The following is a 20,742-nucleotide window of genomic DNA, read 5'->3' as shown; positions in this document are numbered from 1 at the left end:
GCAGAAGGGAAAGAACAGCATCGTGACAGCCATTGCAAGGAAAGCAGCTCAGTGATGCTTACTCGACGATCTCCAGCTCGCCCGTCCTGTGCTTGGCAAAAGTGTCCTTGTGTTCGTGCCAGATGCGCATCAGCTCGTCGACGTATTGCCGATGTATCTCGTTGATGTAATCGTTGTCTGGGTGCGTGTCCTGCATCACCCTGATCGGGCGACCGACAACGATGTTGATGGGTCTCCGGTATGGCATCATGCCTACGTCGTAGTTGAAGACACCCCTCGCGTGGAAGATGGGTACCGTAAAGCCCATGAACTTCTTGACGAGCATCTGGAACTTGTGTATGTAGGGATGCGAATCGGTATCGAGTTGGTCGTAGACGTCGTTTTCGCCGAAGGCGAGGACAGGGACGAGGTCGGCGCCGGTGCGTATGGCCATCTTGACAAAGCCCTTGCGGCGGTTGAGGACGAGCTTTATGGAACCGGGGCGCGCATCGAGGGATTCACGTGCGCCGCCTACGACGATGGTAATGGCGCGGCCCATGCCTTCGTTGTTATAACCGCCTTTGGAGAGGATGTTTTCGCAGGACTCGCGAGATACGGAGGCCATGCCGAGACGAAGGGCGTATTCGCGATAGATGGGGTAGCGGAAGTTGGAATCGAGGGTCAGCAGGGCGTTGGTGATGCCAGGGAAGAGCTGCGAGAAGCCAAGGGCTTCGGTTGCAAAGGCAGCGAAGGCGCCATGGGAGATGATGCCATGTGGGTGGTAGCCGAAGATGTACTTCCTAGTGGGCTCCAGCTCCTGGGAGCGATGTAGGCGGGCGGGGTAGTATGAAGCGAAGAGCGACCAGACGGGCAGCCGGCGGAACCAGTCGCTGCGGAATGACAGCTCGCCCGACGTGCCCGCGTTGGAGAAGAGGACGTAGATGGTATACGGCAGGAGGATGGGCCAGAGTAGGGGAATGCTGCAAAGGAAGAAGAAGATGGCAAGGCCGCCGACGATGCTGAGCGTGTGCATGAGGACGGCGAGGGTCTGGAGGCGGCGCTGGAGGGGAACGTTCATGGGCGCAAAGCGTATTCTGCGACGGTTAGCATTGTACGCCTCGAACGGAGTGCATGTTAACTTACTTGCTCTGGGACCATCCCGCGCCAGCCTGTCGTCCTGTGGTGAGCTCCGAGTTCCTGCGCTTGAGGTCGGTTCTTCGGTCTGCTTTGGCGACCTGAAACTCCTGCTGCGGCTTCACACTCGTCAGCACATCGCCATTGCCCTTGCCATTTCCATTCGTGTGTGCTCCGTTCATGTCCTTCTGCGCCTGCTCGCCCTGTTTGCGGCCGAGCGACCCGTGAGAGCCGCGCGATGAGACGCGACGATGGCCCTTCACTGTTGGACTCCGGGGCTCCTGACCCACGCCTTCGAGCGATGTCTTGTCTTCTTCAGAGGGGACCTTGATGCCATTGGTCTTTACCTCGTTGGCCTTGCCCAGTATCTTCTTCCCGTGGTGTTCGGCGGTGCCGTCGGTGCCGTTGGCATGTGATTGTGGCTGCTGGGGCTCCAGGGCCTCTTCGGCGGCGTCGGCGTACGACTTGGGCGGCAGGTGGTGCTCAGCCCGCTCTTCAGGCGCCGAGGGCTCGGGATTCAGCGACATGGCGAGCGATGGGCTGGGACGGGAGCAGTTGGGGGGAGATGCTTCGTAGGGTGGGTGCAATGGGCATGTTTTGGGTTTTGTTGGCGCGCATAGCGTGCGTTGGACCTTCCTGACATTCCGCGCGTGGAAATGACGTACCTCGGTGGCTGCGTGTTCCTTCCACGGCCCGGCATCGCCAGGAAGCCGACAAACAGGAACATCAACAGCCACTTCTCAACATTTTGATCCATCAATTACAAAGCGCACGCCTCTAACAGTCCGTCGCTTCCATTCAGGCTGCTCGATGTAGACAAATTACGCGATTCTCTATGACCCCGTCGTTCCTTCTCCATGCCAGCTGCTCGCTCCTACCTAGCCAGCACGCGAGGGTGTGGCGCATGCTCCACCGCGGCCTCAAAGCCTTCGACACCGCGTCTCACATGTTTGCCACTTCCTGATTCGTCAATATCAAGACATGCTCTTACTGCGCTGCCATGATGCTCTTTCCTTATCCGCAACTCAAGCGCAAAGAGCATATCTCTCCTGACAGACAGATCGTGTTACTTGTTCCTATCGGAGAGCAAAGCCTGAAACATGTCCTTCCAAGCTACAGCAGCACACTCGTCTCGCATCACCAAGCCAAGAAGAAAAAGTGCCGTCGCAGCACTGGGTCTCAAACGAACAACTTCATCACCCTCAGCAGCGAGTTCAAAAAGGCGGTCGCTACCGAACGACACCACCACTCCCTTTGATGATGACGAGGAACTAGATGATACCGGTGTGATAGCCTCTCTTTCCGATGACCTAAACTTTCGCGATGTCCCACAGTACATGGAGTACATCCGCAACAGGATGTTTAGCGACATGCCAGAGAAGGCCGGTATGAACTCGACCAGGATAGCAGAGGTTTTAAATTTCCGGAGAAGATTGCCACCGTTTGTCACGGTAGCGCATATCGACGCACTCAGCACCTCGTCAACGCGGATTGAGCGAGAAATCGCTGAGCTAGCGAGAGCAGGTATCCTGAGAAGGGTGACGATACCGAATCGGGGGGTTGGTGCTGCTGCAGTGGGTGATGGTATTGCTTCGGTGAGAGAGTGGCAGAACCTCGTGCAATCTCATGCTGAGCTACCTGAAGATCTGAAAGGTAATCAAATTTACCAACCACTATATCATCTGTCACTAAAGTGGAATCAGAAAAATACATAACAGCCATGAACGCCAACCCGACATCTACATCCATCCCTGGCACAACCTTCACCTCTCCCCAGCTATCCGCCCTAGTAACCTTTGGCTTCTTCACCTCAGCCTCAAGCTACCCTTCCAACACCTCGCTTTTCGCCTCTCCAGGAGCCAGTTCACTCCTCGCCGTCTCCACATCTGGATCCCGCCACGCAGCCGGTTCTCTAGACGCCGTCGGCGGCACGCAAGCAACCCAGCACATCCACGGCGGCACTTCATTATCTGGATCCCGCCCATCCGTAGCAGCACAGTACAACTTCTCCCTGCCCAACATGGGCACACACATTAAGCTGCTGGTTGATGCACGAAACCACCTACTCACTCTGCTGAAGAAGACAAAGCATAGAGAGATGCCACTTGATGTCCTGCGTGAGAGATGGGACGGTAATGTCGCGGCGCATGATATCAAAGCGGAGAGGAAGGAATTGAGGGGCGAGTTTGCAGGCGTACTACCTGGGCGAACGAAGAAATGGAAGACATTCTATGGGATGAGGTTTGAGTGGGTCTTGGAGGAATGTCTAGGTGCTGGCTTAGTTGAACTCTTTGAGACCGGTAGCGTTGGTAGAGCTGTGCGAGCGATATCTTGACTTGCACTCGCTTTCTCATGTTGTTTCGCAACCAGACCTGCTGCACGTCCAATCGTTATCAGCTCAGGTGGACTCAAGGATCGACATCCCACATTCCTCCACGCGTACGACCCAACGTCGATCAGTATACTTGAAACATAAAGTGGGACTGATGACGCATACCAACACACCGTTAAGCGCAAGGGATGCCAGCATCAGTTTGGTCAATTATTCATTTCTTTGTACGATGCTGCACTAAACTGCTCTGCTATCTGCAATTTGTCTTGGTACATGTTTGATACCAAAGGTGCCGACCTCCATCCTGCGTGATATGCTTCATAGACTCCTAACCCCTGCTGCACTGATGTAGCCTCATCGCGTGAGCATGACAATCTGGTTTCGTTCATTCATCGTGACCGGACGCCTGAACTGATGGAACATGAGATACGAGTTCGATATAATCAGGTGAAGACGCCATAAAGTCCACGTCGTGGAATGCAATCTGCCCAAGTTGGCAGAGAAAGACGTTGGTAGAACGATCGTAGTGCATGCTTCCAGTAGTGATAGTTGCACATGACGATGCTTTCCGAGTTATGATGGTGCCAGGTGCAGTAATCGCCGTTACGTGCCTGGTTTCCACGAAAGCTGTCTTTATAATCCTTCGATCGCTCATGTCCATGAGCAATACGAAGGCCTGGTATAAGGTTGTTCTGGAGTATGAAAGTTTCCGTTTCGTAGGCGGTAGAGTACTGATACACGATTGTGAAGGAGTCTGACGTCTCATCTATGAGGTAGATGTCCTATATATCGCGGAGATTAGCCACTACAAAGCAAGAATGTGAACGATATCACCTACCGGAGATCTAAATGTCAAGTCATGTAGAGAAGCTAGTCCATGTAGAAATCGCCTTTGAGGATCCGCTCCTGCATGGCATCAGGCACCCTAGGCTTGGGCATCTCACGAACGGGTGGCTCCATGATCGTAACGCTCTTAGCACGCTGGTGCGTCGGACCGGAAGGGCTCAGCATGGGAGGGGGCCCGGAGATGGAGCCTCGCTCGGCTCGCGATCGGAGGTTCTCAGCGAAATTGTAACCTTCGCCTGTTGAAGACGACGTTAGCGAGTAGTTTCCAAGTATGTTCTCGGACTGCTCTGCAATGGTGGAGGGCCAGATGTGTGATATGGAAGTAGATCGCCGCGAGTGTGCATGGGTAAAGGGACGAAGCAGGGTAGCGGAAGAGGGCAATGACTGTGACAATGAAGACAGACCTCGACCTCGACCAGTCGGGGGAGAGGAAGCTTTATGGATGGGTGGTCTACCATTTGGGTTCCCAACGCCTCCGTTGCTCTGCCTAACATCCCGCATTGCACGAGCTCCGAAGCTCAGCCGTCGAGCAAAGGGTGTGGCTGGGTTGCTGCTGCTAGCAGATGTGGAAGGGGCGTAGTCATCTTCGAAGGGGCTCTCGTCGACCGAGCCAGAGTTGGCGCTGGAGATGCTCTCGGTTCGGGTTCGCGGGGTCTGGAGGAATGGGGACGTCTGGCCAGGTGAAGCACCCAGACCGATAGTGGTGAGCGAAAGCCGCCGTCTCTGGGCGTTGGCAGCAGCTGTCGTGATGGGGCCCGTGGCAGCCTGTCCTCCGGATTGCTGGCCTACATAGCCGCTTGATCGGCCGAACAGGTCCTGGAATGTCTGGCTGGTCACTGAAGCACGTCGGCGAGGGTCCGGCGAGGCGAGCGGGGGAGAGTTCCGGTCATTGGAGGACATGATGTGCGTGGCAACGAGGTTTAAGAGAGGTTCAGAGTCTGTATGAAGTGCTCAATTGAGTTGAGGGGTCGTGCGCGTAGAGCAAATCAAGATGGGGTGCGTAGAGAAACAAAACAAGGGGTGGGATGGTTGATAAGTCGCTAGGCGCACGGACGGGGTGTAGTACGTCAGTCAGCGGGGGTTGATGGCGTGATAAGCGATTTACGTTGGCCGCAGGGAAACCGCGTAGTATAGGATAGACTAGCAGAACACGTGTCCGATGTTGCAACAAGACAAGAGAAGAAGGTCGAAAAGAAGAGGAGCAGGAATGATAGACAGGAGAGTAATATGGAAGCAACACTGGGTGGCTTGGCTGCGCTTGCCAAAGGATGCCCATCTGCGCTAGGGCCGCGAGCGGCTTAGCGTCAATCCCTTCCCCGCAGAACGTGGATGCACGATGCGTGGCCCTTTCATCTGACATCCAACCACATTCGAGGGCAACTCGAGCCTAGCCGCTGCACTCCCCGCAGTCGAGCCCTTTGACCCACCCTCAGTGCCCACAACGACTATCGCGATCAGCACCGACACGGTAAGTTCCTAGCTAGCATGAGCTTGGTATGAGCTATCTCGCCACCTGGGTGCTTCACATGTTTGAGTCTATGTGTACATAGTCATGGCACTTGCTCTGCACAGATCGAACCGACGGCGCCTACATCATGTTCGCATCTGTTCGGAATCTTCCCGGAGCGGGTGTCTGCTACATGCAACCGCCTTCTGTGGGGTGCCGGGTCCTGGATGCAGGTCCAGGTTGTGCGGAGCCTGCGGAACTTCTGACAAAAGCAGCCTCCATAAGACGTCGCATACTGCGGGGAATATAGAGTAAGCGTCATATGCGCCATTCCAGTGAGCGCGAGCAGAAGGGGAAGGTTTGTCGCTAGTTTGTGGATTTCTTGATTCCCACACCGGAGCAACACCCACTATCTCGAAGCCCAAATGCACGCAACATGAACGACACCCACTTGGGCCACATCGTGTGTAGGCCAGATGGGTTCCACGAACTTAGCGTTTGGATAAGCGGCCAGTTACACGTATAGATGACAGAGTCGTTGTACGACATGTAACTGGGCCATGCATGATTGGCTGCTGTGGACCTCCGGTGCCGACCTGTTGTCTTGTATGCGACAAGATGCAGACTCCCGACATCCACACCGAGATGAAGCTTGGTCTAGCACTTAGTGTTATAGATACATGGATCTCATGGTGCATGGGGACAGTCTGTCTCTGGCGCTTGACCAAGCGCGAGAGCCTACAGCATGCGAAGCTCAGCTACGAACTGCGCCAGATCCACTTCGTTCGGTCCGGTCTCGTCTTGAGTCAGTCAGCCGTCGGCCACGCTCCCAATTCCGCGGAATCTTTCTACATATCGGAGCTTGGCACTGTATGCATGCGGAGCCGGTATCAGCTGAGGCCTGCAGTCTAGGGGGCGCACTCCACTGCTTTTGTGTTTACTATGCTAAAACCAATCACGCATTGAGCTTTCAATTTCAGTGAGCTCGTTCTACTTCGCACTATGCGGACGATGATGGATTTGCAGCGTACGGCGCCAACGATGGACCGCTGTATAAATGTGTTTGTGTAAATTATGGATACAAGGAGTGTAGAGAAGAGAAAGTGGTACACCAATTGTACCCGGCTAAAAGTACGGCAACATCAAAAGCTCCGCAAGCAACCGGTCAAAGAAAAGGCAAAGGAAAGAATCGGAGATATATAGAATCATTCGGTTACCCAAAAACCGAAATCGGGTGGCCTGAAGGAAAGACAGAAAGCAACATAACAAAGGCCAGCGAATACAGACCGAAGTCCGGCGACCTTGAGTATCCAAATGAAGAATTCAACTAGCGTGCGGACAGCCGTAACGTCGTAAGGAAAGACATGAAGGTATTAAAAGGTGCAAAAAGTCACAGAGAAAGGAATGGAAAAAGTGCAAAATGCCGCCAACGCCAGACCAAAAGGAAAAGTGGGACGACTACATACCAACTCGACTGTTGTGTCGAGCACGAGGTAGTCCGCTTGCAGATCGACATTACTGCATTGCTCGCTTCGATTCTCGTTCGTGTACCTCCGAACCCGACCTCTTGCGATTCTCGTAGACGACATTGCGGAAGAGAGCCATGTAATGAGTGGGCGCATGAGAATCTGTTAGCTTGCGTTCGATGTCTTGTAGCATTGCCCAATGGTTACGGTATACGTCTTCCTGGGGCAATAACCCGAGTGCATCGAGAACAAATGGCGGGTCGCCATCTGATGCTGCTCCAATCAGCGCAACGTATAGGTTGCTTTGAACAGGGTCCGATAGGGCCTCCATTACACTCCACTTGACGCCTTCATATGCATTCTTATCGCGGTCCGTAACACGGTCGAGAATCGTAACAAGAGCCGCCGCTGCTCGGACGGCCACGTCCTCGACGTGAGCATGGCGGTGATAGAAGTCATCAATGGCTTTGACTAGTGATGTCAACTTCTGTGCACAACTGGAGACGTCGAACCGAGGGGGGCCTTGAGAGAGGTTGTATGGTCCCTTGGCTATGTACTCATCCAAAGCGTCGAAGGTGGAAGTAATGCGCTTGTCGATCTTTTCGAAGAAGACACGGCTTTCGAAGTCCGGGTCGATGATCTTGCGCATTTGGAGATATAGGCTGGGATACCAGTTTGCGTACTGCGTAAAGAGCTCTGTCAACTCCTGGTACTTCTTGGACCGTTCGGAAGTAAGAGGCGACTCGGGATATTGAAACTCTCCAGGAAGTGCATCTTGTGGCTCGTAGCATGAAAACATGTCAATGACTGTCTTCTTCAAGTCGTCGTCTTCAGGCAGATTGTCATCCCGATAAACCCACTTCAGGTCGTTGGCGATATTGGCTAAGCCTTTGGTGTCCAGTAGTTCCGCAGGCTTGACGTCTTCGATCTTCGAGCCATCGGGAGAAAGGTGAAGAGGCGTCTTGACCATATCGTCTGGAGAAGTTGAGATGATCTGGTCTCCGACCCAATAGATATGCTTGGACTACTTTTAGTGATGCGTCAATGGTTGTGTATGCGAGAGCGTACCTTGCACGCGAGACCCTTTTCGTTTGCGCCACACGTACACTCAGGTCTTCGTAACTTTCCCCCCATCGCCACAATGATGTCGTCGTCAAGATGGAAGAACTTCTTTGGGCTGCCATTCGGGCTGTAATCATCTTCCGAGACTGCGCAGTACTTGAGCCTGATATCGCTACCTTCCAGTCCTCTTTTGGCCCGCCTTCGTAGGTCGGTGTCGAAGGCCGAGACATTGTAATGAAGATTTTTCGTTGATATAACCAGGGAAGGCGTAGGGGAAACGGTGGACTCGACGGATGGTATGGGCTGATCTTCCTCAGATTGCCCTGATGATTGTGTACTAGCTCTTGCGGCCCTTGCGGCCCCGGCACGAGTGGTAACCATGTCCTCTCCGAGAGAGAGCTTTGAGAATTGCTCTGCTGACATGGAGAATCTTCGTTATGGGGTACTTTCATACTAAAAGTCCAGTAAGGAGCTATATATCAAACCAACTCCCCCAGCTCCACGCCACCATCTTAGTTGATCCATCGTGTAGGCAGAGCATGTCCTCCATCTCACGACGGCGCTTAACGAGTAGGCCTTCCGTGCCGTAAGGCATTCGTACGTGTGAAGCGGATGTGGCTTGCTCGGGGAGAACCGAAAGTAGGGCAGGAAATCTGTCAACGCCGCAGTACTGCCTGGCTTACTAGAGCGAGTGCGGTAGGGTGACCACGGACATTTGCCGCGATTCCGTGCACGTTGGTGTCTTTATCGCGTCAATCATCTGCTTTTGGCCAGCATAACTGTCATAATACCCACTTGTTCACGAGCATTCCTCGTTGTGCACCAATGACATTGCATCGGTAGACCGAATGCCCAGTCTGCTTGAGGCGAAGCGATGAAAGCTTTAACCCGACGCGGTTAAATTAGGGGCGGCCGACGATCAAGGAATTGCCTTCTCCAGAGAATTATCTCGTTTTGCCGCCGGACCTTAATCTCAGAAATGCCGCTAAATGGTCAAGCTCAGCTATCGCAGGCTGAGTCGCAGTGATAATGCAAGGCACGGCGTTGGCGCACCGCGGCGGAGGCGAGGCTCGTGATCCAGCTTGCAGCAGGAATGCTACTTCCCATGCAAACCCGAATCCGTGCCGACACGCTGTACACGAGAAGCTTCGCTGCCAGGGATAATTAACGTAATAGCAAGCCTGGTGAACTTGCTCAAGTCGTAGGCAGCATCGGTCCGTAGTGGTGGAGTAGCGAGAACTGACGTTACTCAGCCATGATGTACGGCGCGCGCGAACCCTGTAACTACCAGTCAATATCTGGACCTCGAACCGTTATAAGGCTGACTGGAATGAAAGGAGTAATACGCTTCGAGTTAAGCTTCTGACCGCATAAACATCTATTTCATGCGTGGCACATTCTGATGATGTCCACTTTGTTGAGGATGCCTTGGGCCGCGCATCAACGACCTAGGTAGCCAGGTAGCGCTCGAGACTGTGTTACACCGACGTAATTCACTAGCAGTAGCGACGGCTTTGGGGGCTGTGGAAATGCCTAGGTGTCGAGCGCGTGCCATCGCTGGTGGATGCATCGTGTGCATCCATCATGGTTCCGAGGGTTGAGGGTCAGGTCGCGTCGCGAAGCCCGTCTGGCACCCACAGCCTCACCGTTCGCGCAGCGGGCTATGACGAGGGCGTGAACTCTGCCATGCGATCACAAGCTCCATGTCTTCAGGATGGCTTTCGGGAATATTTTTAATCGATGGGGCGCCGCTTGCATGAGCCATGGACGCGTCCATTCAGCAGTTTCGACTAACCGCCGTGCGAGTGCAAGAGACGGAACGGCCCCGGACGAGCAACAACGAAGATCTAACAGGTACGAGGTGTTGTCACAGATTGAGACAAGCCCCCAAATTCGAGCGGCGCAGTGTGTTCATGCTTGGAGTGGGTGAATGTTTGCGAGGCGTGGATATCTGCAACGGCTTCCAGCTGTTGTGTTAGGTCATGGCGTGACGGCGTGGATCCCAGGCACAACACTCGGGATCCGCGCTAGCAGCCTGGGGATCCACCACACGGGACCGACTCCGATCAGAAGTTGTTGGAAGCATCGATTGTTGCTGCCTCGCCCAAATTAACGCGATGTGTTGTGCAGATGGGGCCATCTCCGTGTGATGGAGAACATCTAGGTAGCAGGCAGGCACGGACAACAGGCTGCGATACTGTGGTAGTCGACCTCACGCGTCACCGCAACAGAAGATCGAAGCTGAAGGATTCAAGGTGCAGCAGGCCTGCAGCACGGGTTTGTTGGTATACGAGTCTAGTCACAAGCGACCTAGTCTTCTGTGCCATCAATGCAGCACAGAAGCAGCTAGACCCACTGGCGCGGGGTCCAAAGCTGACATCTGCTCAAGCACCGAGGACACGCATCACACATACCATCCACACCATCACGCAGATTATCGTTACTCGACACACTGTCCGCATCTCTTCATCGAATTAGAGCTATTCATTGCAACCGAGCGGCAATCATGTCTCAGCCCACGGCACCCTCCATACCTGCATTCTATCGCATATTCTTTACATACCTCGACCCCATCATCTGCGCTTGGGGCGCAACCATGGACTTCTTCATGCCCACTGTCGTCCTCTCATCACACATCCCCTCACCCACCCCAGACATCGGCCACGCCATGATCCTCAAGCAACGTGGCGGGGGCATGCTAAATTTCGGCATCGTGTCTGCTGTCCTGCTACGATACACAAACGACATGAACGTCTGGCGCATTGTCCAGTTGTCGTGCTTCGTTGTCGATCTGGCGTACTATTGGGCAGTCTGGGAGGTGTTGGCAAAGCAGGGCAGACTAAGCGTAGGCACCTGGCGGGCGGAGGATTGGGGAAGTATAGGCATTACAGCGTTTGCAGGGCTGGTCAGACTAGCATTCATGGCAAGGGTGGGATTTGGTGAAGCCTCAAGGAATGACAAGAAAGACTTGTAGGCCTTGAAGAAGAAGTCCTACTACAAGTCTCATTGTGAGCGTATAAGCGCAAAAGAGTTGTTTGGTGCGAGATCATATTTTGTTCCGCTTGTCTGCTCATCATTGCCAGTCGCGATCCGTGGTGTTGAGATCATTGCTGGGCTGTGCTCTGCGTTTACAGCTATATTACCCCAGGACCCAGCGCGAGCCACTCGGCTATGTCTTGCCAGCCGTGTGCTACACTCGGTGCTGACTCTTGAAGCCTTTGCAGCTCAGCTGCGAGCACGACTGCCTGTCTTGATCCAATTCTCAATGCAACAAAATGGAGAATGCCAATGACCCATTGCCGCATTTGATGCGAAATAAGCAGACACGTACCCACTGCATACAGTGGCTGGACGAGCTGCATTAGTCTCGGTGAGATGACTGAATCGATATAGGTCCCCGGTTCTCTCATGATAGGCCCATCTTTTGTTTCATCTTCGGGGGCCAATCCAGCAGCAGAGAACACCGGGGATGGCACCATGCCGATCGTCTGAGGTACTGCGGCAACGATTGCGGCGACGTTAGCTCGTAGCACATTCTCCTCATGTTGTATGCACGCTTTCAAACTGGCAGCGTCGTAGAGCGGGGAAGTTTGTTCCTCACGAACCCTCATCAGGTTTGCTCTGATGATATCGTGCACTTGAATTCCAATAAACCGGGTGTAATTCCACAACTGCGCCATGACGGGAAAGAGGCAGATGCTGTATGTGTTTCCACAGTAATGAACTGAAGGTACATCAAGATGAACCCTTGTTGGATGCCAGGCTGCAGGTAAAAGAGCTTTGATATCCTCTAACTCTTGACTGAGACTTCTCGCGCGGTTGATTGTTTCCACGGGATCTCGGCTCTTGTCTTGACCGAGTTTGACGACTGCGTCCATGACGTGCAGAATGCCGATCATGAATTTCTTTACAAGCTCGTTGAATCCCGATTCCAGGGGGATGCTGTCGTACAGCTCTTGCAAATGTTCTAGATATTGGTGTGCGATGTTAGTTCGTGTATTACATGCAGTCCGCCTAGGATTGTGACTAACTTGGAATACCCGTCCCTAGTTCAAGCGTGAAGAATAGAGCGACGCCGTATGACTGCTGGAATATTCGCCGTCCGAGTTCAGTCTCGAATTGCGACTTGCCGCGTAACATGAACAGGGTGTAAGCCCCGCTGACGTGCTTTGACCACCTATCGATGGAGCTCTTATCCGTGTATACCGTGCCCTCGTACATGCCAAGTAGGATGACCGAAACCAAAGTGCTATCTTTGACCGCGGCTTCGTGCGACATGAGCGCTCTGTTTGTTTCCTCTAATGCAGAACCGTATGCGACACGCGCTTTTCGCATGACGGCAGGGGACTTCGCTGCATTGGCGAAGATTGCTAGACTTAGGGCGCGGAAGCTCTCACGAAGCGTACCCTCGATATTCGGCCGTGACAGCAGCTGGGGAATCCATTCGAATTGGCCTCCTTGAGGGAAATCGGCGGCGCCTGCATAGTTGGTGAGGAAGAAGCCTTGCGCTTGGGCGTCGATATTCGGCGTGGGTTGCAAGGCCATGATCTCAGCCTTGGGCGGACTCTGCACCGGATAGATCCGCTGCACGCTTCTGATCCTGTTGGGTTCTCCACGTCCCAAAGGCGTTCTTGGTTCTTTTGATTTGGCAAGCTCTTCGTAACGTTGCTCCGCCTTCTTTGCCACGACGCGACTCTCATTCTTGAACATTAGGGAAGCCACGTCGCGGTATCCATGGCATTCTTTGCCTGCACGGAGACATTGCGAGCAGGAAGGCCGCTTCTGGTCACACTGGAACAGCGGATTAGTGGCCCAAGTATCTACTCACGCGTGCATTACATACTTTGATCCTGCGGTCCCTACATGTCTTGCAACCTGGAGAAGGTCTGCCAACATTGGGCATTTCGAGAAATGATGACTAATTGCCCGGTGGTGATACGACGCAGTCCGGACCCGCACTGCTAAGTTCTCACCTACATCGATGATGGGAAGAAGGGAACGCCACGTTTGTGTTTGGAGAGAGTAAGCGAGCAGCAAGGAATGCAAGAACCGCTCCCGGGCCTATGTACCCCACTATTGAATCGTGACTAGGCCGGACCGCAAATGGGCAATTGTGGCGAGCCCCCCTTGCTTTAATTTCACAGTAGACTCAACAATCGCACGTCGCTTGCTGCCGCACCAAAGCTTGAGGCCGCGTAAGATCACAGCACACTAGCATCTGCAGAAACATATTTTATTACGACGAAAGATGCATCCTCTATTTACGACAAGTCGATAATTCGTCACACATAATATTTACAAATCATAAAGCCTCCGTGGCGGATCTCACAGCTCAAATAGCATCCCTAGAGTTGACCTGCTCAAGATGGGCCGAGACACCTTTTTTCTCGGTATAATCGCTCTCGGTATCACTGGAATGGAAGCTGTCAACGACCGTGCTGCTAAACTTCCTAGCCGGGACACGCTTCTCGAAGAGGATATCGAGCTCTCCGTAAGTCCTGCCCTTTGGCTCAGGAAGACGGAAGAACGCCCAGATAAAGCAGCAAAAGCACGTTCCGGCGTAGAACAGACCACTCTTTGCGCCCCAATTCCAAGCACCGGGGTTGAGCATACGTGGAGTAATAACATTGCCGATGATAGAACCGATGTTGTAGAAGTTCCTGGCCAAGACGACAGTCTTTTGGCGAAGACGAGTGGATGGAATCTCTGCGACGATGGAGTAACAGACAGGTCCGACCGTGCAGTTGTATGCGGCTGCAAAAAGTAGGAGCATGGCGCCGATACCCCACTGCGCGCCAACGTTGCCGGCTGGAATGAAACCGAGACCTCCGATGATACACAACAACATAACCATGACGAGATCGCCATACACGTACAATGTGCGACGTCCTACACGTTGAATGAGGATCCAGGCCATGAAGACACCCACGCCACCAATTGCGTATTGTCCTAGACTCATGGAGAACGCATCCGCGTCGCTAAGGCCTGCTTGCTGGAAAAAGTATGTCGAATAACCGATAAGACCTGCTCCGCAGAAGGCCTGCGTAAACCATGCCATGGCGGCGATTTCAGTTCGGCGGAGATCTGTACCCTTGAAACAGTCCAAGTACGAAGTACCTTCAGAGACCGCCATCTCCATGGCGTTGGTGTGGCGCATCATAGCAATGGTCTCATCGGCATTGAAGTCGGGCAGCTTTTCGGGTGATGTGAGGCGCATCAACATCTTCTTTGCTTCTTCGCATCGGTCTTTCCGTACAAGCCACCAGGGAGATTCAGGTGCGAACGAGATGCCGATCATCAACGGGAGAGGCCAGAGCCACTGCAGGGCGTATGGGATGCGGTATGCCCATTGGTCGGGGCGCTCGGCTACACCCTTCAAAACGCCAGAGGCGAGGAATTGACCGATGACCCAGCAGAGGTTGACGTATGTTGTAAGAATTGGTCGAAGTGGCACCGGTACGACTTCGGCGGCATAGGTGCAAGTCAGGGTCTGGAATACACCCCATGGGATACCGCACAGGATGAGACCGCATAGAAGCATGGTGATGTTCTGCGCGAAGAAGACGATGAAGATGAAGAAATTCACCGCGAAGAGCGCGCCGATCATTGTCTTCTTGTAGCCGAAACGATCCGCGATGAGACCGTTCAGGAGCAGACCTGTAAACTCTCCAACGTATGCACCGTTTGTGAGGCCCGCTTGCCACGCAGCGGTGAGTTCGAAGGTGCCATCTGCAAGTTGTTCGCCGAACTTTTGCTTAAAGGCAGGAACCGCCATCAGGTTGGCGATCAAGACCTTGTCGAAGCCTTCCATGATGATGGCTGCGGAGAGCAGGACGGACCAGGCGATGGCCTTTGGGTATAACTTGATACCCTGGCGCAGGGTCATCTGCTGCTCCGATCGAGTCGCGTTGCCGGCATCGTGGGCGACTTGTTTGATGTCCGTGACGGCGAGTGAAAGGCGGCGTGCCTGTTCGGCGTCGATAGCGACGACACTGCTGTTGCGGCGAGACATGATGGTCGTGTCCGAGGATGAGACGATGTCCAGGTGGCTTGACAAATGTGGGTATGCCCAAAGGATGAAGTAGGATGATGTGGGTCAGACCCAGACCTCTCCTGAACGTGGAGCTGGTGGGACTCGAAGCTGGATGGTGATCTCTCCTGGTGGATACCGTCGTTCTACTTATACAACTTCACGACCCCAGACACGCGATACCCATGCATAGACAGAGCTCGTGCCAAGTCAGAAACCGGGGATGGTGGAGGCAGTCAAGGGATGCGGGGAGGACGCCACTCTTGCAGCTGTGAGGCCATCTTCATCGCGCAGCACTATGGCTTGAGAGGCTAGGCTGTTGCTGGTGAGGCCCGCCGACACGGGTGTGCCATCGAAAACTCGGAGCAGGAGTGAAGGTCGTGATTCGACAAGATGCCGGACCGAGATTTCAAGGTTGCGTGCACGAGCCCCGAAAGCCGAAGCGACCATCACGTGTGGCACGGAAATGCGACTGAGCGTTCCCACTAACGCGGTTTGCCTTTCATCTCGGACCGAGAGCATGAATCGATAGCCTGTCGCGCCCACCATCTCCCCGCATGCATCCTCGCTTAAATCCCGCAATATCGGACACGCGGGAAAGAACGTTGAAACACCATGCGATGGAAGACATCTGTGGGGAAGACTGTTGCTGGGTTGTGTGGGGATCGCCATGTGTTGACACGATCCGGCTTTGAGCCAATCGTCATTGTACCGAGAAACTTTCCGGTGGGGGGAACCTCCACGTGCGGTCCAAACACAGCGACCAGATCTCAACGACTACTCTCCATCTGATAAGATCCCATTGCAAGACGCTTATAAGAAAGCCACTGGTGCCATTGCAAGCCACCAAAGAAACGCTTGCCCTCATTGACGCTGCGTACCATCTCTACCCACCATACCTAGGTAATCAAAATTACCCCAAAGAGCACGGGGATCCAGCAGCAACACAATGACCGTTCCTCAAAGACCCTGGTGGAAAGATGGTGTTGTATACCAGATCTACCCCGCTTCTTTCAAAGACTCCAACGGCGACGGCATTGGTGACCTCAATGGCATCATTTCAGAGCTGGACTACATCCGCTCCATTGGTGTTGACGTCATCTGGATCTGTCCCATGTACGATTCACCCCAAGTAGACAGTAAGCATTACCTCCACTATACAAATTGCACGTGGTATATATATTGACCTTCTACTCCAACAGTGGGGTACGACATCCGTGACTATGAGGATGTGTACAGGCCGTATGGTACTGTCCAAGACATGGAGAAGCTGATCGCCGAGACACATTCGCGAGGCATGAAGATTATACTGGATCTGGTGGTCAACCATACATCTGATCAGGTAAGTCTTACAGGTGTAGCTCGGCACAAACTTGCAAAACTGACTTCTCCAAGCACAAATGGTTCTTAGAATCACGATCATCGAAAGACAACCCTAAGAGAGACTGGTACATCTGGAGACCAGCTCGGTATGTCAACGGCGAGCGCAAAGCTCCCAACAACTGGGTCGGCAACTTTACAGGTAGTGTGTGGGAGTGGGATGAACATACCCAAGAATACTATCTGCATCTCTTTTGCCCCGAGCAACCTGACCTCAACTGGGAAAACCCCGAAACGCGACAAGCCATTTACAAATCCGCCATGGAGTTTTGGCTACAGCGCGGAGTCGATGGATTCCGCGTTGATACCGTCAACATGTACAGCAAAGGTGAGATGCTTGACGCACCGATCACCGATCCTGGTTCGGAATGGCAGTTTGCTGGATACCAGTACTGCAACGGCCCAAGGATGGCCGAATTCCTGAACGAGATGAACCAAATCTTGGAGAAGTACGATGCTATGACCGTCGGCGAGTGCCCCCACACACCAGACATGAAGAGAGTGTTGGAATATGTTAGTGCTAAAGAGAAGCAACTGAACATGGTCTTCCAATTCGTGAGCAAGCCCGAAAAAGCGCAAAAACAAGAGATCGGCAGTACTAACTAAAAGCACAGGATGTCGTCGACGTTGGCCAAGGCCCCTACAAATTCCAAACTACACCGAAGAACTGGACACTCCCACAGTTCAAACGTGCCATGGCCCGCACGCAAGACCTCATTCGCGCCCCCTCAGATGGCTGGACTACCGTCTTCCTCGAGAACCACGACCAAAGTCGATCAATCACACGCTTTACTTCCGATGCGCCCGAGCACCGCGTCGCAGGCGGTAAGATGCTCGCGTTGATGATGGCAGCACTCAGCGGCACGTTGTTCATCTACCAGGGCCAAGAAATTGGCATGACGAACTTCCCTCTGACCTGGGATATGAGCGAGTACAAGGACGTGGACTCGACAAACTACTACAAGATGGTAGCTGCGCGGACAAAAGACGACCCCAAGGCTCTTGAAGATGCGCATAAGTCGCTTCAGCATCTCGCTAGAGACCATGCTCGTGTGCCGATGAGCTGGTCGACCGCAACGCACAACGGCTTCTCGCCGCCTGACGCTACTGCGGAACCGTGGATGCGACCTCTTGAGGACGCAAAGGTCTGCAATGTTGCGCAACAAAAAGGCGATAAAGATTCCGTGCTCGCTTTCTGGAAGCGCATGCTGCAAGTACGCAAGCAACACAACGATCTCCTTGTGCATGGCCAGTACGACGATCTAGATGTGGAGAGCCCAGACTTCTTTGTCTTCAGCAAGACATGGAATGAGAAGAGAGCCGTGTGCATTTGCAATTTCACGGACCAGAAGAAGGATCTGGCCTTCCCAGAAAGTGTGAAGAGCGAAAAGATGGAACTGCTTGTAAGCAGCGTGGATAACTGTGAGGAGAAGAAACTGGCTGCTTTTGAAGGCAGGATCTATTTACTTGCGTAGATAGCGTCGCATGAACAAAATCATTGCTTGAAGCTAGATTTTACTGAGCTACATGAGCGACCTGCATGGACAAGCGTTGTGAAATATTGTTCCATGTGGCCAAATGTCCACTTCTCGCCTCTGATCTTGGAATTTCTTGGGCTTGAACCTGCACCAATCCGTCCGCCATATCCTCTAGCCCTGCAGCTGTCTTTGATTGCGTGACTTGATACCAAGGGTCGTTCACCCCACCAGGACTATTCACATCGTGTGGTAGGTTCGGCGAACTGGCATTGCTGAGTGCCTCAGGGAACATCGTTTGGAGGCGCTCTAGCTTCTCGAGCAGTATGCTTCGACGCGTCTGATCAAGGTGCGGAATCAGCAGGACAAAGTCTAGGATGAAGAGGAAATCGTCAATCCTTAGGGCCGTCTCATCGATAGTCGCGGCGGGAACGTGGATAAGAACATCGGCAATCGTGTCTGTGATTTCGAAAAGTTTCTGAGTGATGCTGCTTCCGTGTACTTCGATGTCGTGGCGCGACATACTGGATAATTGTTGCCGTAATGTCTGTGACAGCCTTACCGGGAATAAGAGCGACAGGCAATCTTTCGAAGATCGAGATGACAGGAGGGTTTGGCTCATGGCTAAGCGCCAGACCAGAGTGCGCAGCCATTCACGCGTGATGCACAGATCGGCTCGTTGCATCATGGACAACATGGCCAACTCCCGTGCGTCAGCCTCAGGGTCGCCTTCAAGCTCGCGCGACTTGGCCTCGACCCACGTGCTGGTGACGTTGCCTCCTTGCGTGTCAAGCCAGCTATCAAGGAACTCCGTATCAAGCATGCGGAAAAGCTTGATGATCTGATTGAAGCCCTCGTGAACCTGTATCGGAAGTGTAGGGTCGTCTTCCGGCAATGTGTAGAGTGGAGGGAGAATGGCACGCCGATAATCCAGGATAGCTATGAATCGCTCGTGTATGTACGCTTGCCAGTAGAGCCGCTGTCTTCGGGATCGTTCGGGAGGAGACAGCTGCGCCACGTTCTCCGGCTTGTCGATCTGCAGGAGCTGGATGATCGTAATGGCGTCTCGCATGTAGTAGAATGCGCTGTCGCTACCTTGCAGACTCATGAGGCAATTGTGTATGAACATTGACTGCACGGCTCGCATGACCGAGAAATGGCAATGCTTGTGGGTTCGCCTCATGGTATCGATTGAGTAGTCCATGAGGCTTTCGATGGTTTGGACGATTTCTTCAGTCCGGCGGTCACCATACCGGGTCAAGTTCAGCGTGCAGCCTCCGAATGCGTAGATGAATGAGCGGACATCTGGGTCGCTGTCCATGACCTCGATGTACTGTCGGAGCTCATGTTCGGCAATGACCGGATGAACAGGATATACCCCAGCAACATAATCCGGGATGAGGTCGAGAAAGAAAGCCTTGGGGTACTGTGATGTGAAGGATGACGAAGGAGATGCTGCCCGGAGTCAGCAGTAGCACCCCAAATTTGAGTAGAGATTGCCAGGGTGACATACTTGGTGTGCCTCCATTACGGTCAAGTATCGGCGAGATGGGACTGTACGGCGTCTGAAAGCTAGCTGCTGCTGAATGAGCAGGCAGTATGGGCGGCGATATTGCTGGCAAATTGGATGTTTGGCTTCTGAACTCGGAGATGATATGGCCTCGCTTGCCCTGAGACCTTTGCTTGCCGGAGGGTGAGTAGATGCACCGCAAGCCGAGATGCGCGCACTGTTGACACCGTGCTTGGCCGTTACAACGCACTTTCCTCCTCTTGCACGCGTCGCATGCTTTCGATACTCGTTTCTGGGATGGCTGTTCCATGTTCATAATGGGTCCTGCTGTGTGCATAATGTTTTTGTAGAGCCTCGGTGTCGGGATGATCAGGCGATCTGGGGAAGGACTGCGGAGACGCGCTAGCGGAGCGTAGTTCCTAATTGGTCCACCTGCAGACTGGGTTTGATCGAACGGCGAAACAGGCAGGTGCGAGTGGCGTAGAAGGCGCGCCGAAAGGTCTGGGAATGACATTGCATAGTCTAGAAATGCGTACCTGAGTCGGACGGAACAATCGTGGGGTCGACTGCATGTCAGCTTACATATCCTGGCATGCCCAGGTGTGAAGGCCGACCTACATATGATGCAGTACATGTGTCTAACAGCATTGCCAAAACAAAGGATTGCGCTGCCTGTGTAGGTATTCTCCAACTACTGTGTAGGTTTGATAAGGGTCATAACCATAGGAAGGGCTGGAGGTACACTATGCACGACTGGGATTTGAAGAGCTGCTGGTATGATCTCTTTGCCTACTACATTACTTTCGTAACGTTCACAGCTACGAGGAACGACTCTATGTATACAGCAAAGCCATCCATGTCCCCGCCACTTACTGCGGGCAAAAAAGCGGGCAAAAAAGAGAGCGCAGAGCAGTCACAACACAGTTTCGACCCTAGAGCAAAAAGAGATGACCACCTCCGTAATCTTTGGACATCTGAAACCCTTTTATTGCTTCTTGTGGCGGGTTTGTCACGACTGGCTATATTGTATATCTTTTTTGCTTGGACAGTGTCCTCTTTTGGTTCCAGCCGCCATCCCGGT

The 20,742-nt window shown here is 53.3% G+C and overlaps 9 protein-coding genes across 9 annotated transcripts; 3 read left to right on the top strand and 6 right to left on the bottom strand.

The window, feature by feature from the left end:
• Positions 1-58: 58 nt before the first annotated feature.
• On the bottom strand, positions 59-1,640 carry J4E88_006699 (uncharacterized protein; the record flags this gene model as incomplete). The annotated part of the gene is made up of 2 exons (XM_049400322.1): positions 59-1,073; positions 1,123-1,640. The coding sequence occupies 2 exons, from the start codon at positions 1,638-1,640 to the stop codon at positions 59-61; spliced, it is 1,533 nt and encodes a 510-aa protein (XP_049253941.1).
• A 573-nt stretch (positions 1,641-2,213) lies between these two features.
• Positions 2,214-3,448, top strand: J4E88_006698 (uncharacterized protein; the record flags this gene model as incomplete). The annotated part of the gene is made up of 2 exons (XM_049400321.1): positions 2,214-2,766; positions 2,817-3,448. 2 exons carry the CDS (start codon positions 2,214-2,216, stop codon positions 3,446-3,448), a joined length of 1,185 nt encoding a protein of 394 aa, XP_049253940.1.
• Positions 3,449-4,315: 867 nt separating this feature from the next.
• J4E88_006697 (uncharacterized protein) lies at positions 4,316-5,191 on the bottom strand (the record flags this gene model as incomplete). The annotated part of the gene is made up of 1 exon (XM_049400320.1): positions 4,316-5,191. The coding sequence occupies one exon, from the start codon at positions 5,189-5,191 to the stop codon at positions 4,316-4,318; it is 876 nt and encodes a 291-aa protein (XP_049253939.1).
• Positions 5,192-7,253: 2,062 nt separating this feature from the next.
• J4E88_006696 (uncharacterized protein) lies at positions 7,254-8,338 on the bottom strand (the record flags this gene model as incomplete). The annotated part of the gene is made up of 2 exons (XM_049400319.1): positions 7,254-8,222; positions 8,273-8,338. 2 exons carry the CDS (start codon positions 8,336-8,338, stop codon positions 7,254-7,256), a joined length of 1,035 nt encoding a protein of 344 aa, XP_049253938.1.
• A 2,434-nt stretch (positions 8,339-10,772) lies between these two features.
• J4E88_006695 (uncharacterized protein) lies at positions 10,773-11,240 on the top strand (the record flags this gene model as incomplete). The annotated part of the gene is made up of 1 exon (XM_049400318.1): positions 10,773-11,240. The coding sequence occupies one exon, from the start codon at positions 10,773-10,775 to the stop codon at positions 11,238-11,240; it is 468 nt and encodes a 155-aa protein (XP_049253937.1).
• Positions 11,241-12,292: 1,052 nt separating this feature from the next.
• Positions 12,293-12,976, bottom strand: J4E88_006694 (uncharacterized protein; the record flags this gene model as incomplete). The annotated part of the gene is made up of 1 exon (XM_049400317.1): positions 12,293-12,976. The coding sequence occupies one exon, from the start codon at positions 12,974-12,976 to the stop codon at positions 12,293-12,295; it is 684 nt and encodes a 227-aa protein (XP_049253936.1).
• A 622-nt stretch (positions 12,977-13,598) lies between these two features.
• On the bottom strand, positions 13,599-15,278 carry J4E88_006693 (uncharacterized protein; the record flags this gene model as incomplete). Its single annotated transcript, XM_049400316.1, has 1 exon — positions 13,599-15,278. One exon carries the CDS (start codon positions 15,276-15,278, stop codon positions 13,599-13,601), a length of 1,680 nt encoding a protein of 559 aa, XP_049253935.1.
• A 967-nt stretch (positions 15,279-16,245) lies between these two features.
• On the top strand, positions 16,246-18,151 carry J4E88_006692 (uncharacterized protein; the record flags this gene model as incomplete). The annotated part of the gene is made up of 4 exons (XM_049400315.1): positions 16,246-16,435; positions 16,499-16,638; positions 16,692-17,231; positions 17,291-18,151. 4 exons carry the CDS (start codon positions 16,246-16,248, stop codon positions 18,149-18,151), a joined length of 1,731 nt encoding a protein of 576 aa, XP_049253934.1.
• Positions 18,152-18,191: 40 nt separating this feature from the next.
• On the bottom strand, positions 18,192-20,295 carry J4E88_006691 (uncharacterized protein; the record flags this gene model as incomplete). The annotated part of the gene is made up of 4 exons (XM_049400314.1): positions 18,192-19,606; positions 19,665-19,727; positions 20,198-20,227; positions 20,280-20,295. The coding sequence occupies 4 exons, from the start codon at positions 20,293-20,295 to the stop codon at positions 18,192-18,194; spliced, it is 1,524 nt and encodes a 507-aa protein (XP_049253933.1).
• Positions 20,296-20,742: the final 447 nt, after the last annotated feature.

The sequence above is a fragment of the Alternaria novae-zelandiae genome, assembly GCF_023758075.1.
Source record: "Alternaria novae-zelandiae strain BMP 2774 chromosome Unknown scaffold_13, whole genome shotgun sequence".
Lineage (NCBI taxonomy): Eukaryota > Fungi > Ascomycota > Dothideomycetes > Pleosporales > Pleosporaceae > Alternaria > Alternaria novae-zelandiae.
The sequence above is the reverse complement of the archived record's forward strand: the minus strand, read 5'-3'. Positions and strand labels throughout refer to the sequence as shown.